General features: G+C 42.1%; 2 protein-coding genes and 1 long non-coding RNA gene across 5 annotated transcripts in view; 2 read left to right on the top strand and 1 right to left on the bottom strand.

Moving 5' to 3' along the window:
* On the top strand, positions 312 to 8,206 carry EXTL2 (exostosin like glycosyltransferase 2). Of its 2 annotated transcripts, none has more exons than XM_021404436.1 (5): positions 312 to 447; positions 1,823 to 1,892; positions 2,836 to 3,263; positions 4,998 to 5,068; positions 5,659 to 8,206. In XM_021404436.1, exons 2-5 carry the CDS (start codon positions 1,885 to 1,887, stop codon positions 6,148 to 6,150), a joined length of 999 nt encoding a protein of 332 aa, XP_021260111.1. In that variant the 5' UTR covers positions 312 to 447; positions 1,823 to 1,884; the 3' UTR covers positions 6,151 to 8,206. The 2 variants fall into 2 exon arrangements, with proteins under 2 accessions (XP_021260111.1, XP_021260112.1); XM_021404437.1 differs by having other exon boundaries at positions 313 to 447; positions 1,826 to 1,892.
* LOC110402401 lies at positions 3,168 to 11,103 on the bottom strand. 2 transcript variants are annotated; one of them, XR_002441069.1, is made up of 4 exons: positions 10,976 to 11,103; positions 9,863 to 9,910; positions 9,493 to 9,576; positions 3,168 to 3,250 (listed from the first exon to the last, which is right to left on the bottom strand). It is a non-coding gene; the product is annotated as an uncharacterized LOC110402401 (long non-coding RNA). The 2 variants fall into 2 exon arrangements; XR_002441068.1 differs by lacking the exon at positions 3,168 to 3,250 and adding an exon at positions 7,616 to 7,740.
* Positions 11,276 to 12,914, top strand: part of CDC14A (cell division cycle 14A) — a 59,595-nt gene continuing 57,956 nt past the window's right edge. The window contains 2 exon segments of the mRNA XM_021404428.1: positions 11,276 to 11,657; positions 11,980 to 12,070. Coding sequence (XP_021260103.1) covers positions 11,552 to 11,657; positions 11,980 to 12,070 — 197 coding nt within the window. The 5' untranslated portion in view covers positions 11,276 to 11,551.

A 12,914-nucleotide genomic window follows, 5' to 3' on the forward strand; every position in this document is an offset into this window, starting at 1 on the left:
AGGTGGCGGTGCTGTCCGGCTGTGGGTGGGGAAGGTGCTGTCGAGGCCGCGGCGGCCGATTACAAAATTCATAAGCTGAACGTGCCCTCGCCACTCCCACGCCAACTGTCCCTCGGTGTTACGCTTACAATGCTGCCAGATGCGCTGCGGCCCCCGCGCCCGCTGCTCCCAAACCAGCCGCTGTGGGGACCCTACCGAGAGCGCCCGCCCCGCGCACCTCGCGCTCCAGCGGGGTGCGCCTCTGCAGGCTGCGCTGCGGCCGAGGTCGCTCTGCCCGCGGCGCACCCCCCTGCACGGCGAAGCGCGGCGGCTGGCAGGAAGCGCGGGCCGCCCACAGGAAGCGGGCACGGCGGCGCTGCTGTGGCGCTGCCGGCCGGGCCGTCCCTGAGTCACCGGAGCGGCCGAGCTGCGGCGCCGGGCCCGGCTCTCCCGTGCGGGGCTCAGCGGGTAGGCACGGCTGCGGTCAGCGGGCGGTGGCGCTGCGGGCAGCTGCTAGGACAGGCCGCGTTGACGCTCTCGGAGCGAGGGTTGAGACACTGCATGTTGGCTTTCGAGTCTTGACTATACCGGTTTCGGCTTGAAGGGGTGACCCCCACGGGCACTATCTTATTTTTCTGTCAGCGTTGTGATTTCGTAATGTAACTGGCAAAGCCGATCAAACTGCTTTCCAACTGGAGAACACTGCAAAGCTTATTCTGAAAATTTTGCATGGACCTCTAAGTAGCAGCTATATAACACAATTCCTACTTGTTATTAATACGCAGTTGAGTAAGAACCTGTTGAAATCTAGGAGGCTTCTTTATCACAGTTAAAAACATATATTTCCACTTCCTTTGTGCTTTTACATTTTTACTGATTAATCATCGCGCTGGTGGTGTTAAGCGCTATTGGACCAGATTGCAACTGGAGGAAGAGAACTTAAGGCTCATCTCTTTAACTCATACATGACAAAGACATCCTGGGCTTCAGGAACACACAGAGCTCCTGCCAGCTGCTTCTAGGAGCCCAGCATAGCCATATATACTATAAGATGAAGCAACCAAAACCAAGGGTTATCTTCTGAAAGGGTTTTAATGACTTCTGCAGCCTTATAAAATTAGATAGTGATAAAAGCAGACCTCAGGCTCAGGAAGACCATCACAAATGGGCATGCTGACTGATGGGCTGTGGGCATACATGCATTATGTGTGCATTCAGTACTATCAACTTGTGTGAAATTCCACATTTTTAAAACTATTAATTTTTTACTCTCTAAATTTTCTAGTACCATTCTTAGAAAATACTCCCTTTCTTTGTTCAACCAGTTCTAAAGAAAATCCTCTCCAGAACCTAAGAAACAAATACGAGTTTCTTGGGTTACTGCCCTGCATCTTGTGTAATCCTTACTTATTGTATTTGCACTCACATGCTTTCCATTCTGCTATCTGTCAGACCAGATAGGAAAGACAGACTCCATGCCTTAAGCCTCTAATGCAGCTGGTGCTTATAGTGGGAGGAAAGTCTGAAGGGGATGGGCCAGAAACAGAGGAACTGTCACTGGAACTACTTGCCTTACAGTGGTAGCCAAATGTGTGTTCACCGGGAACCACTAAAATAAAGTAATATGTTTGGAGTTTTTTTCTAATCAACTGGTATAGTAGTTTGTTTCGGGAGAAAACATTGAAAGACAATTACTCAGCTGAGCAATAGGAAAAGGGATTGGATAATTGCCAAGAACATTCACAGTGATCAGCAACCAAGAAGAATGTTAAAATGCAGAAAGATGCAGAGTAGCATGGAGATTAGCTACTGATCTTCAGTTGCAACTCCTTTTAATTTCCAGCAGATAAAAGATCACAAACTGTCCTGTGAACAATAACAGGGAAGAAACAATCCCATCTGGCAATGATGAGGTAAGTTGAGAGTTTTTTTTAAACAATATAATTAATATCAGGCATGGTATATGCACTGTGAAAAAAGTGATCCAAAATTCTGTGAAGAAACACAGCATCTCCGCCAAGAATTTTAATCGATGAGACTGTTCTGGATCACTTCATCTAACCAGAATTCTGCAATGAAAGCCTGGAAATACTGGTGGAGTAATGTGTAATATTTATAGATTAATAACTGTTTAGTAGTAAGCTTAGAATATTTATCATGTATCCAATGCATATCAACCACGCAACTAGAAGAAGAGGAATAGCTGTGGATGACACATCACTTGAGGTACAAACAATGGGATGCAGTGACTGATGGGTCTTGCTGAGGCCTCAAGAACTGGGAATACCACCTAAGAGGCACAAGGCTCTTCGTAAAAGAGAGTGCCTTTGTTGGGTCACTCTAAAATCTCCCGTGTAGTTCCAAAAGCAGGAGGATCCAGAAACCCCTGCCTTACGCTAAGGTGGCAGAAGGTGCCTGAGTAGGGGCACCTAATCTCATTTCTCGCAGTTAAGGCAAAGCTTGTGCAGTGCTAGAATCCCCGTTCAAATGTTTTCTATTTTCAGGTGGATGGGTTTGGTGAGGTGTGTAGATGTTCAGCCAAAAATGCAGTATTGAGAAAATAAGAGATAGCAAACAATTGAGAGTTATTACTTTAAGTTCACTTTGAATTTCCCTGTTCTGCAAAAATTAACAAAAAGGTGAAAGCAGAAAGCAAGCAGACATTAGAAGCCAAGTACCAGAAGTATTTCTCTTGATAGAAAAAAAGTAATTGGCTCAGGTCCTAAAATTCTCCTCATATATACTCACTCATTTGTTCACCTGAATTTATTTAATGTTATAGAAACTTGGCTCAAGAAAAAGAGAAATCTGTCTAAGGGATTAATAAGTTTTCCTTTCCTGTTACTTGTTTTAAAGGTATTTTTACTTCTGGAAGCTTCCAGGAAGAGTTATGGGAATCCACCTACTACGCTTCACTTCTGCAGTGATTATCATCCTACTTCTTGTGGCAGGAGCTTTAACAGCTTTACTCCCCAGCATCAAAGATGATAAAATGCCTAATTTTAAAAGGGAATCAAAAACTCAGGGTCAGCCTGCCTTAGAGTCATTTACTCTTATTATGCAGACATATAACAGAACTGACTTACTGCTAAAGTTATTAAATCATTATCAAGCCATCCCCCATTTACATAAAGTAATTGTTGTGTGGAACAACATTGGAGAGAAGATGCCAGAGGAAATGTGGAATTCCTTGGGTCCTCATCCTGTTCCTGTTGTCTTTAAAGTCCAAACTGTAAATCGCATGAGGAACAGACTCCAGAACTTCCCTGAGCTGGAAACAAAAGGTAATGAGCAGTTCATATTACTACTAGTTATATTTTTATACATGAAATCCATACGCTTGCTCTGCTCAAGAGAAAGCAAAATTGCTCCCAACAGCTTCTTGGTGCTACTAAAGTATTCACAGGTGGGCAAACAGTAATATACTAAAAGAAGAGCTGAACTGTTAAACTCACCCCACTGGTGACAGAGCTGCTCTGACTATGCAGTATTCTCAGGAAGCAGCCTAGGTCCAAGAGGTGCTCTTTGTTCTGTGGCTGGCCCTTATATGAGCCCAGTGTGGCTCCACCCTGGATCCATCCCTTCTGCTCACATGGGCAGCACAGGTGCAAACAATTTGCCTGTTCTCCCTGGGCCAGCCACACCCCTTCAGCAGGTGCTCAAACACCAGTTCAAGACCTGCTCTAATGGTTCCCCTTCGATGCTAAAAGAGGGATAGTCTGACTTATACTATGCAATGAACCATGGAACTGTTGAGCTGCTCAGTAGAATGTAGGTGACATAGAAAACCTATACAGCAATAGCAGGGGAGCAGCGGTAGCAGGGTAGAGGCCATTGAGTAAGGAGAAAAAGAGAAATGTCAAATACGTTTCATAGGCCTTTGCAACTATGTCTGTTCTCTATTTCATCTGTCTAGCAAAGGTAGGTAGTTCAGTCTCTCTTCCCATTATAGTGTAAACTGAAACTCGTAGTGCATGTGTTTGTTGAGTCTCTCTCTTAATTTAGATTTAAACCATCTGGTAAACAGTTGATTTAATCCATTAATTTTAAGACAAAGTTCTCAACCACGTTCTGCTCTTCAGATAAACTTACCTCCCTAACTGTCTGATTTTTATCTCAAATCATGCATACTTTTTAACAGTATTTTCCCTAGTCTTTGGCCATTCATCTAAATATTCTTCCTAAGCTCTTTCCAGGAGAAGCATAACAATAAAGACTATTTGTTTCAGCTGGGAAAAAAAAAAAAACACAAATGTTGCATTACAGACCTGGCCTTACTCATGATTAGTAAAGGCAATTCTATTTACTGTTTCCTTTCTGACATGCCTCAACTTATGGCTGCTAGCAAGATGCTAGAAACTTCAGTTTCCCCATTGTTTCTTTTCTTTCTTTTTGTTGTGTTTTTGTTTGTCTTTTAAACTGTAATAGGATTATGCTGACTGTAAATGTAGAGGCTTTCATGCATCTGGAGTTGGCATGTAAGAATATCTTCCCTCCTTGAACAGCATTCTGCTTAAAACTTAAAGCAAAGATTCCTCCCTCCATGGTTAATCAATATGAATGTTGCTAATGCAATTTAAGCTTGCTTATTTAGAATTTGCAAATAGGGAGGAAGTGGGTAAAAATTTTGTTCTTAAAATTCTGTATAAATCTCATTCACTAAAGAATGGTTTCTAACTTTTTAGTTGTATATTTCACAAGTGTAGTAGAATTTGAAATTGCTTTGCCAAGTACACGCTCCAGGTTTTCCAACGTACGTCTCTTGAGCTGCACTACAGATGGTTGGAGGTTGCTGGGTTTTGTTGTAGGCTAGCAAATAATCTAAAATGTAGTGTAACTTCCAGTTATTACAAAGCTATAGCCTTGCTTTAGTGTTGAAATCCGATTCTGCTTTCAAGGAGTTATGATTCAGATCAGCAATGTGCCTTACTTGTTACAGAAATTTCAGTTTGTCAAATATTGTACTGCATACTGTGCCCATGTATTTTAATCCTTTGATAAAACTTTTTTTTCTTTAGCTGTTTTAATGATGGATGATGATACACTCGTCAGTGCTCATGACCTTGCTTTTGCCTTTTCTGTTTGGCAGGTAATGTTTTGCACCTTAGCAGGCAGCATTTGTAAGTTACAAATGAGAGTAATGGTTTTAATTAGAAAGAGTAGTACTATATCGTAGTGTTCTACCATTGTTTTTCTTAAATTAGATTTTAAAATACATAAAGCATTGAATAGTAGAAATTGCAGAAATATTCTTCTATGTTAATTATATCTGTAATCTATATTTTTCAAACTTGTAATTCTTCTTGTACATGAACGCATTAGTTGCTGATTGCTGAACTTCTGTAAGTTACTAGTGTGCTTCAAAACAACAACAAAAGTATTTCCTCTAAGAAAAGTTCTGTAAACTCGTTTTGACTGCCAAGTATACAGCTGCAAATTGAGGATAGATGTGGAATGAGGCAAGTTATGTCAATTTTGTAAAACTGTACTTACATGGAACGTTTCTGTAGTTTGAAGGAGCATATGCCAACAGTTCTGTTCTCTCTTTTCTGGGCATAAGTTTATGCTCCTCTCATTTAAAAAAAAAAAAAAGCCTAAGTCTTTCATGAAAATATTTATCATCTTTTGGTTTCACCGTGTGCTCTTCATTTTAATGTTTTCAATTTCTTTTTCTTTCAGCAATTTCCAGAGCATATAGTGGGATTCATTCCTAGAAAGCACATTTCTACTCCTTCAGGTGTATACAGTTATGGCAGCTTTGAACTGCAGAACCCAGGGTTTGGAAATGGAGATCAGTATTCTATGGTTCTTATTGGTGCAGCATTTTTTCATTGCAGGTATTTAGAAGACTTTCAAAGACAACCAGAGGCTGTGTACACTTTAATAGATGAAACTCAAAATTGTGATGATATTGCCATGAATTTTCTGGTAGCAAAACATACTGGAAAGCCTTCAGGAGTGTTTGTGAAGCCTGTTGATATACGAAATTTAGAAAAAGACACTAACAGTGGCTATTCTGGGATGTGGCACCGAGCAGAGCATTTGTTACAGAGATCTTACTGTGTAAATAAATTGGTTGATATTTATGATGGCATGCCTTTAAAATATTCAAACATAATGATTTCCCAGTTTGGGTTTCCTAATTATGCCAATCACAAAAGTAAAATGTAAGCCACTGAATTTAAGGGATTAGATGGTAACACTCAGTGTAATTACTACATCTTGGCCATCCTTACTTGTAGCCTCTGAATCTATGCCATATGGCGTTTTATGTCGTTCCTCCCTCCCACTCTTTCTTACCAATCACCAAGGTAAATTTTCAGAAAATTTTAAGTATATATATCTTAGTGTTTTGTCGTAATAAAATCATCCTCTTTCCATAACCTGAAGAGTGTTTACAATTAACTAGGCCACTTCTTCAGAAACTTGCAGCCAAAAATGCACCCCTATACTTCAGTGTTCATAACTTGATTTTTTTATTTTTTAATATGTGTATCTAGTTAAATGAGATCTAAGCATGTTTTTGTTACGTGTTGAGATGCTTCCTTCCCCCATTTCCCTCTTCGTCTCCACACAGTTCCTAGTGAAACTCTAAAAGGGCTACAACCAACTGTTGACTAGGCTTCTAGACTCCTGTACAAAACTCCTTTACATGTGTATATAAGCTCTCTATCCTGAGATGTTCCTGAAGCTGCTGTGAAAGCAAACCAGAAGAGTACCCATCTTAATCTTAGTCCTAAAACCACTGCCTACAATATCTACTACTGCTGAGGTAGTGGAAAATGATCTCTTTGATCCAGCTTTTTCTCCTATTAATAATTTGCCTAGAGTTGCTAAAACATTGAAAACAGTTAAAAGGTAAAACTTAGCAGTTGGAAATGTAAGAAACACGAATACATAAAATATGAAAATTATATATGCAGTCAAATCAATGAGATCTCTTACCAATACTGTCTTTAGTACCTAGTTTTGTTTTGGTATAATGTGTGTACATTGTTACAAAGAAGTGTCTGAGTAAATCCTCACTTCTAAAGTATGTCTCATTTACAATTGCTAATGAGAGCAAGCTGCTCTACATTTTATTCTAGTTTGTATATTTTGTAATATTACAGGTCTCCCTTTTTTGAAACCACTCTGTCACATGAATGATTATTTTTTGATTCCTTTCATCTCTGATTTTGGCAGCTATGACAACAGAATTAAAGTGCGCAATGTGTAAAGCATAAAAATATGTATTTTAAGATACAGTGATATGTGACAGGGCTGGACTACTATCAGTCTCTGAATTATGTGGCTTCATCTATGGCAAGAAACAGCAACTTTTAATAACTTCTGTTTTATTAGAAACAGTGTTAACATAGGGAAAAACTTTTCACTGTAGCTACAGAACTTTTTTGTAGTATGGATGAAAAGCAAAAAAGGCAGCGATTTTTTTTTTGTATCAGAGAGGAATCAAATCTGGCATCAGATTTAGGTTTAGTCTCACCTACGTCAGTTTTGATTTATTTTCAGTACCAGTTCAAAAGTTGGTAATCAATAACAGTTCATGTCTAGAATACAAACACCATCTACACAGATGGTGTACGATTTTTTTTTTTAATAAGGTATCTGAACCAAAACAATCTTTGAAAAATGTGACATGTTCTTACAACTGGTTCTGGATATGGAGTCTCTGGCTTTCTTTCAGTAGAACAGAGCATTCTCCTGTTTTGTTCTATCAGCATTAAAGATTTTATGTTCAGTGAAGACTTCCTAGTATTTCTGTAAGATTTAAGGAGAAAAAACTTCATATAGCAACATAAAATCTGTTCAATTTTGTTGTAAATAGTAAAAAGTAAATTTTATTTACTATAATGTAGTGATAAGTAAAATCCAAACAGAACTATGAGGTTTCCAGAAATGCAACTTCACTAGTGGTAGTGTAATGCGTTTTTCACTTATTGGTCATCTGTAATTTCTGTTCTGTACAGTGTTATCTGTTATGTCTTCACTGTTTTAGTTATTTTTTACCTTTTAAAAGGTAAAGTGAACAGACATCTTAGCCAAATCTTAATCTTGGGCTCACTGTTGCGGAGAAGGGATCGTTTGGGGCTTTTTGTTTTGTTTTTTTGTTGTTTTCTTTTTTAGTGGGGAGCTCTTCTGTATCAGTGAAGGAATGAATAGAACAAGCTTTTATTATTCTGGTAAATTTAATTTGTACCCTTGTCAAATAAAATACATAAATACATTTGTTCTGTATTTATTTTCACATTCTTGACTAAGTTTTCAGGGCTGATAACTTTTTATAAATAATGAATTTGACCCTTGATGGTTATAGAAGTGCCTTGAAATTCTTTGATGAAATATTTTGCTAAGAATTTAATTTATGTATTAACATGTATGGGAACTGCTGAGTCACAGCCTGAACCACTGATTGAGCACCTGGAGGAAAGACCTAGTCAGCCCTGGAAGCACAGCTGAAGGCAATTCACCTGTGTGACCGGAAGCCTGGCTCCACCCCTCTTAGGCCCCATGTCTGCCACTGAGGAAGGATCTCTTTCTGGAGATTCCTCCTTGGTAGAGCTTTTTTATGTGAACCCAGAATTTTCTGATACAGGTGAACGATCTACTTCCTTTTCTTTGTAGCTCCTTTCTATTGTGCTGGTTCTTCCACCGCTTTTGTAATGCCTTTTCCATTGTGTTGATCTTTCCAATCACTACATATAATAACAAAATGGTTTTTTTTTTTTAAGAGATTGTGTAGATGTCATTTGGAAGTATCCTGAAGTCTAAACAGATTTATCACTGCCTCTGAATTTTCTGTAGAAATTAGTGTTTATGCAACACAGGATTTTATAAATGGTATCTGAAATACGTACTTAAGAAATCTTATATTAGGAAAAAATCAAACCAATTTTTAAAATTTATTGAGAAGTACAATAATTTTCTATTGTACTTATTTAGAAGTACAATATAATTTTTAAACAGGATGTAGTCCTAAAATTGTGATAAGACTACAAGAAGATTGCTTCTATAGTTAAAAAAAAAAATGCCACAAGATGTCACTGTAGGCTTGATCAAATTTTTTGAAATAGCACTTGGAAGTGATTATAATGAAAAGTATGAGGTCAAAACATTGTGAAAGTATTTTACAAGGTATAGTTATACTATAAAAGCTATGAGGAAATACTAGGACTAAAAAACCATGGAAGTTATTTAGTTCGTTTTTACAGGGGAGAAGAGCAAGATTAAGTGTTTTCTATGCTTAAAAAGTATCTAGCTAATTGCCACTAATTGCACTTACATGCAACCAAAGCAATATTTGTAGTGTTGCCAAAGGTATGTAAGCTATCTGCAAACAGCTTTTGATAGGACTTCAGTTGCTAGCCATGCTTCCATCGTAGGTATACCAGCCTAGCTAATATGTATTTGGAAAGAATAGGCTTAAGCACAGAACTATGTATCTTAAGATTATAGATACTGGATATGAAGCTTGTTACACTGTTCCATCTTTCCTTCTATTGGCAAAGATACCTTAATTAAAGCTCCTTTGAGTATGCTCATATGTACTCCTGACACGTAGTGTGGCATGTGCTTAGAAATGTATGCTGCACTGACCTGTAATGGAAGTTTGAGTAAAAGGGATGTTAGGAAGCTCTGGTTCTGAATCTCCTGTTCCTTAGAGAATTTCTACTCTAAGATCTTGCATGTAAATACTCCATACTTTATTTATTTAAGGATAAAAGTACAAGAGAAAGACAAACAGAAAAAGGTAAGCACATTGATTTACATGACAAGCAAACAAAATACCCTACAACAACCTCTATTTAACTTATTCTAACAGAAGATTATGGCCTTGCAAGCATCTTCTACAAGAGTACTTACTAAGAATGATGTTCCTTACCTAAGTTCGTAGAGGTTCAAAGAGAATCATATTTAGGAAGTTCTGGAGCTATTAAAAAAAAAAAAGTATAAATTATTAGAATCGGTACCAAAAAATAAGTAAGCAATGGTAAAACTAAGAAATGCATGAGAAGTGTTTCTGTAGTACTTCAGCACAGATTAAAAATGGAAGAGTGAGAAGTGTTTTACAGCACTGTTTGGCCTCACCTGCAGCTCACAGAAGGACGTCAACTGGCAGTAACAATTATTTATGTTACAAAAAGATGGTGGCAATAACACAGACCTCAGCGCTTCATATTACTTTGTATTACAAAAATCTGTTTAAGGTATTTGGCTTCTTTTTCCTTTGGGAAGAGCAGCATCCTTTTTCTTAAAAGAGCACCTCTCCTGTACTGCTTTCTGCTGTTTGGTGTGGGGTTGTGCTTGAGCTGTCTCTGTTTGGCACTCACAGGCTCTTTCTGAAGAGGTGGGTGGAGGAAAGGCATTTCTATGTAATGCTTTTAAAACACGTTTATTTGGCAGCTGGTTAATTAAACTATAGGCTAATTCAGCTATTGTGAATCAACCACCATAAGTCAAAAAACAAACAAACAAACAAAAAAACAAAAACCAAAAAAAACAAAACAAAACAAAACAAAAAAACTAGCGTAGTGTTACCACAGCCTCCGTAGCGCATGTGAAACGTCTCGCTGCTGCGTAACCTCTCAGTGAGAGGGAAGCCCGACCCAACGTGTTAGGGGTTCCACGCGCTAAAAATGCGTGACCTCGGGACCCCGTCCCGCCTCAGTGCTCCTCACACGGAGCTCCGATCCGCACGCGCCGAAGGCGGGAAGAGGAGCAGTTGAGGCGAGACCCGCTCGAGGGAGGTGGCCGGGAACAACCCTCTCCACAACGTGCGCCGCTCGTTGGCAGGGAGAGTTGGGAAGGCAGCGTGTGATTGGTGGATCTGCCTGTCCATCACACAGAAGGTAGGGCAACGCCTGCCGGGCCCGGACTTCGCAAACAAGAGTCCCAGCTCAGAGTGTGAAGAAAGGGCTCCGCTGGTGCCGTGCAGCACTTTCCTTCTCCCCTTCCTGCACGAGGCGGCCTTTGCCCGGTCTGCCAGCTCGCTCACCTCTATCTCGCGCTGGGGAGATACCAGCCCGGCTCATTTCCCGCCGCCAGAGATCTCGCGAGCCGGGCACCGGGGCGTTCTGTCTCCGCGGGGCCGCTCCGCAGAGCGCAGCCCGGGGGCGGGGACGGAGCAGAAAGGAACGCTGCGGGGCGCGGAAGCGCTACCCGAGCGCGGAGCTGGCCGGGCTCCAGCGGGACGGGGGCGGAGGGCGGGGCCGTGCCTGGCGAACCCGGGGCATTGAGGCGGAGGGCGGGGCCGGGGGCTTGAGGGGGCGCCCGCCCACCTCGACCTCGGCCGGGGGAAACAAAGGCTGGGGAGCGCCGTCGCTAGAGCTCCGCTAGTCGCTTGGTAACCACCCGCGGCTGCTTTATCCGGGGGCGGCTCCCGCCTGGCCGGGGTGGAGCCGAGGTCCCTGCGGGCTCCCGGCGGCTCGCCGTGTCCCGGAGCTAGCTCTCGCCCCCGCTCCGGTTCCTATGCGGGTGGCGGCGCTCTCAGTAGCGTGGCCCGTAGCGGGCGGTTCATCTGGGCAGCGGGTCGCGTCCCTGCGAGCGCGTCTCAGCGCTGCCCCGGAGCGCCATGAGCTCGGAGCCGCCCCGCGCCTCGCTGCTCCGCGCCCTGTTTAAGATGGAGCCGGCGGCGGCCGCCTCCGAAGTGCTGGGGGGAGCCTCCGAGTTCGTGAAAGGTGAGAACGGGCCGGGAGCGCTCCCCGTGCCCCGGCCGCGGGGGCTCCGCTGCGGAGCATCCCTCGGGCCCCCTCCTCTCCGTCCAGCCGCTTTAAGCACTTGGCTGCCTCCCTCGGCCCCTTCTGCTTTGCGGTTTTCGCAAGCTGCTTGCCCCGCTGCCGCTATGGGGAACGCCTCTGTAGTTCTTCCTCCGCTGTTTTCCGGCGGGGCGCGGGGCCGGCACCTGTTGCTCTGTGCCGCCGTGTGCGGGGCCCGGGGCGGCGGGAGCCCCGGGGCTGGACTGGGCCGCTCTGCGCAACGCGGCCCTCCGCTGTCTTTCAGATCGCCTCTACTTCGCTACTTTGCGGAATAAGCCCAAAAGTACGGTGAACACCCACTACTTCTGTACTGACGACGAACTGGTCTATGAGAAGTAAGTGTTTAACAGCGTTTTGGTTTAAACAAAAAATAATCTAAAAATCCTACCGTGCTACTTAAATAACTCTAAATGGCTGAGCTGTTACATCGTAGCTGAGCTAGGGCGGGTTATCTGGGCTGCCGAGCTCCATTATAAACTGGAGAAGATCTCTTAAGACTAATTACATCTTATTAAATGGTGTCTGAAATAGAAGGTTGCTTAGTGTGACTGTGTGTGAAACAGTAGCTCATTTTTGTGTTCTCCTATAGCCAGAGCATGAAGTGATCACCTTTCATGCAGAATCATAAGACTGCAAGACTTTGATTTGTGCTTGAAGCACATCTGCAACTTATTTCAAGGTTTTTAGATAGCACTTCCGGTTGGCTTTTGTAGCTTGAAAACAGAAGAGAAAGTATTTTCTGAAGTAACAGCTTCTAGTGCCTGGAAGTCACTGGTAGAACAGAAAGCCAACAGTTAAGTTGATTGTAGGTGGAGTTCTACAAAGAAACATGAAATATGTACACAAAACAAATAAAGTAATAGCCCGGTGCTGTAGTTAAAGTCGATGCTGTAGATTATGCACCCAGATAGCTGTTCCCTGCATAGTCTACCACTTGACAGAGGGTTTGCTGTGCTACAAGATATTTCCAGTGGGATAAAAAGAAGTGTTCTTATGTAAAATGTGACTTTCTTTCCATGAGCTAAAGAACTTAAGAGTATCAACCACATCCCATACCTGTGACTTCAGTGCTGCTTCTGTGAAGGTGCAAAACAATTTTCCTCAGTTTGTAGCTTCCCTTCTGTGCAAAGCTTACAGTTCTAGGTTGTGGTTTGTTTGCTTGGTTTTTTTAAAACACGC

The sequence above is a fragment of the Numida meleagris genome, chromosome 7 (genome assembly GCF_002078875.1).
Source record: "Numida meleagris isolate 19003 breed g44 Domestic line chromosome 7, NumMel1.0, whole genome shotgun sequence".
NCBI classification, from domain to species: Eukaryota; Metazoa; Chordata; class Aves; order Galliformes; family Numididae; genus Numida; species Numida meleagris.